A 3,795-nucleotide genomic window follows, 5' to 3' on the forward strand; every position below is an offset into this window, starting at 1 on the left:
CAGTTTTGTCCCGTATTCACTGCGTCTCCAAGTGACGTCATCTCTGGTTTAGATCGATCGTCTGTTGTGCATAAGTATACGGTCGGTTTTTCCTCCAGTCAGCGACATAGGACATAGGTAGGTGGTGATTTTTTTTATATATTGACTGTGTTGTCCAATTGTTTAGACATATTTTGTCATTACGACAGTTTATTGCTTATGCTAAACTCAAGTAATGAGCACATGATTGGGGTCATGTATATGTCTTTCCTCGAATAAAATGATGTCCCAATTATATCACAACGCACTTACAATTAGTTGTTTACATTGGAGGAGCTTTAAAAACAGTAAATTCGACTATAATTCTTGTGACGGCAATTTGATATAATTGCTAGCCAATAATGCTGTCGGAAATGTCGCATGCACAGAAATGTGTAGCCAACTCGGGGAAGTGCGTTCGGGCTTAATTTCATCAAGGAGCTTTAAACCCCCACTGATTTAATAAACTGGACGTAACTTCCTTGGCCCTCGTCCATAAATCCAGCCTGGTCGCTGTGTCCGACGGTAATGCGATTGTGCGAGGCTTCTCTGTCTCTTTATTCCATTACAGATCTCTCCGACCTGTTCAATCACGGACGGCCCAGCGGAATGGATGCGGATATCCCTCTACTTCAGGGCGACATCGAAACGATGCAGACGTATTTTGCCGAGCGAAAACAGCGGACGACCAGACTTTACCAGACTGCCAAACTGGCCGGGTTTCTGTGTACGATTTTGTTCCTGACTTTCATTCAATTCGTGTACTTTGGAGTGATAATGAAGATATGGGGCCCGGAGAAAGCCGACGTGGACAGGGAAGCCTGCACGTGCAAGTGCTGGGACACCGTGTTCAAAGGCACGTACGAAATGGGAGTCGGTCGCTACAAGCACGTCTACTTCAACGTGACGGCTCAGACGTTCAAAATGTGGGGCCTGACAGTTGTCGCCGTAATAATGACGTACGAGTGCATTAGTTATGTCGTCCGCATCGCCCTCTGTGGGAGAATCAGATACACCATGCTGGCGCTGTTATTTGCCGTCATTCACCCGCACTACTACTCGTGGTGGATGTTCTTTGGGTATTACAACGACGACTTTTACGTCCAGTGGTACCACCAGCTGCTCTTCACCGTCACCGAGCTTCTCTCCACCGCCCTGGTGTTGAGTATGTTGGACAGAGGAGTCAAACCTTCTCCCAGGAAGCTCTACACCATCGCTTCTATCGCTCTTCTGCACATCCTAGCAGGAGGCATGGACCAGTTCGTTACCAACGTTTTGTTAGGGCGCGGGATGTTTCACCAGGTTACCCGGGACATAGCCTTCTTCTCCTCCGATGTCGTCTACCTGCTCGTGGCCTGGGCTGAGCTGGCGATGCTGTGCGTGCGGGAGAACATTCCAGCATCTCTATTAATCATGTCACTGAAACGAGACATAATGACTTCAGTAGTTGTCATAAGCGGTCTGCTATTGATTCTGTCATACATCTAAACGTACACCGGCATCTGTTAATGTAAGAACATTATTCACTGCCAGTGGTGTGTTACGGGGGCGAAGATAATACTTGTGAACATTCATTGAACACCAAGTTGTGATGTAATTATTTATAGTTTTAACAAAAATTACACAGCGACTTTACTCATGTCATGTTTCTGTTTATTATACGCTTCTGTTTGGTTCAGGTAGATGGAGGCTTGATGTACTTGCCTTTTTTGTTTGACGTTAACGATCGAAACGAACAGCAAGCGTCTTTATCATGTTTATTACGCTGATATGTCGTTCTATACATTAGCAGGGATAGAAATCCCTTTTCTGCATTCATTTACCTAGTAGTTTACAGCTGCACCACTCAGGATAATACTAAAACTGTCCAGAAACCATTGCCATTTTTCTTCTATACTTCTCAAGTGGTAACACCTACATGAATATATATATAAAGCCACATATAAACATGCATATGGCCCAGTGCATTCCTGCAAGCTCCAATTTTACCTGCACTGCCAGTGCAGGTGGTATTTCGATCCCCGCATTAGACATAACGTCGATTTTGTGACAACAGAGAGGCACTTGGTATTTCACTCCCGTGTTCCGGTTCTTGAGGGAGGTGCCGGGCTGTTCGTCATCTTGACAAGCGGCTCCAGGTGTACATGTGCACGGGCTAAGAAATAATTCAAGACGTTTTAACCAGAGACAACGCGAAAACGCACAAAATCATGTTTTGGCACCTGAACATAGTCGGACAGCTGTTCTAATATTATGAGTTGGCCCTCGCACAATTCCGTGGATAAGTAGTTTCGAGCGTTCCAGCAGTATTTTGGCTCCATCTTGTCGGACGACTGACAACAGCGATAACATATCATTAATGGTGCGCAGCCATATCAAACACTACAGGGAATTAAAGATGGACACCGAAGGCATCCAATACACTTTTAGGAGGGAAAACTGGATATTCAAAGTCAATTTTCTGGTCTTTCTTTATGTAGTAAGTTGAATCTTATCACTGATATATGTGAGGTAAAAATTCGATGTTGCTAATGGAAAATTGTTCTTTGTTACGTATCGTAGGCTGGTTGTAGCCATTTGTAGGTGGTATCAAAAAATTAAGATACTCCTTACAATGCTTCAAGTATAAAACGGAGACGAAAATATGCTAAGAAATGGCAGTAAATGTCAATATCCGACAGTTTTTCTCATCCAGAATATTCATTTGGTTTGCCGCCCTGAAATTACATTGGATGCGCATCCCTATAAAACACTACAGAGAAAGATGGGCATTAAAGTACAGGGGCTTTTCTCGCAAATCCTCGTGAGATTTTCTGGACATTTCGTCTTTTGCTCCTGGGACCACCAAGGAATTACGTACCAGTTTTCATAATCCAGCACAATATTCGCATGAATTATTTACATGCCGAGATCACACCATCTAATCAGATATTCTTGCTGGGGCATTACTGTCAATCTTGCACATTAATGATGCCTTCACAATAGGCCCGTCTTGCTCATTTAAGGTCGTTAAGTCTCAATCGTTGTACGTACAAGGCATTCACGTAATCATGATTTACAGCGGTAGGGAAGTTACCAAAAGTGTAACAAAATCCCATGTTATAACATTTGCGACACACATCTGACCGAATAATTGAAAAGGTGGGAGTTATACGTTAAGGCTAGCCTCTACCAGGCTTCGGAAGCGGCTGAAAAGAGTAGAAATTGGCTAAATAGACAGATAACATGCCAGGGGAGTTGGTCCGCCAAAGAGTACTGTATGCCGCTTCTGAAGCCTGGTAGAGTTTACGTCAAGGCCACGGTCATCATTTTCATTGAAAGAAGGTTAGAGTTCTGTGTATTGTGTGCCCTGTGTCGAACATTTGCAAGCCTTAATTTTGAGGTCCGTAAAGCTTGAGCGCTCTTTTTTCATCCCTGCTGAGAAAATAAAACTGTACTTCATCAGCTGCTTCTGTCTCGGCTGAATTTGCCGAAACACGTCCATTTTTAGCGAACCGCAGAGCGCCTCCCCACATTGCGAAGGTAATTTTACCAGTTTGGTTCCAAAGGCACGTACTGTATCTGTACATTGCCGTATGTCACGAGCTCGCATCAATCTGTGATAGAACTCTACCGAGACCGAATTCGAAGTAAAAATTGCGTTGCCGGTCACCTTTGATACGTGTCTGGGTTCGGATCAATAAGTTAACTGATAGTCTGATTAAATCGCACTCCCTTTGTTCGATCGGGAGCGACATAGATGACCTTCGTAGTTCCAGAGATGGCGGAGTACTTGGA

The 3,795-nt window shown here is 44.1% G+C and overlaps 1 protein-coding gene across 1 annotated transcript; it reads left to right on the plus strand.

Moving 5' to 3' along the window:
- Window positions 1-44: 44 nt before the first annotated feature.
- Window positions 45-2,334, plus strand: LOC109477258. The gene is made up of 2 exons (XM_019778341.1): window positions 45-117; window positions 590-2,334. The coding sequence occupies exon 2, from the start codon at window positions 628-630 to the stop codon at window positions 1,504-1,506; it is 879 nt and encodes a 292-aa protein (XP_019633900.1). The 5' UTR covers window positions 45-117; window positions 590-627; the 3' UTR covers window positions 1,507-2,334.
- The last annotated feature ends 1,461 nt before the right edge of the window (window positions 2,335-3,795 follow it).

This window comes from Branchiostoma belcheri, unplaced genomic scaffold (assembly GCF_001625305.1).
Source record: "Branchiostoma belcheri isolate BF01 breed outbred unplaced genomic scaffold, Haploidv18h27 scaffold4, whole genome shotgun sequence".
NCBI classification, from domain to species: Eukaryota; Metazoa; Chordata; class Leptocardii; order Amphioxiformes; family Branchiostomatidae; genus Branchiostoma; species Branchiostoma belcheri.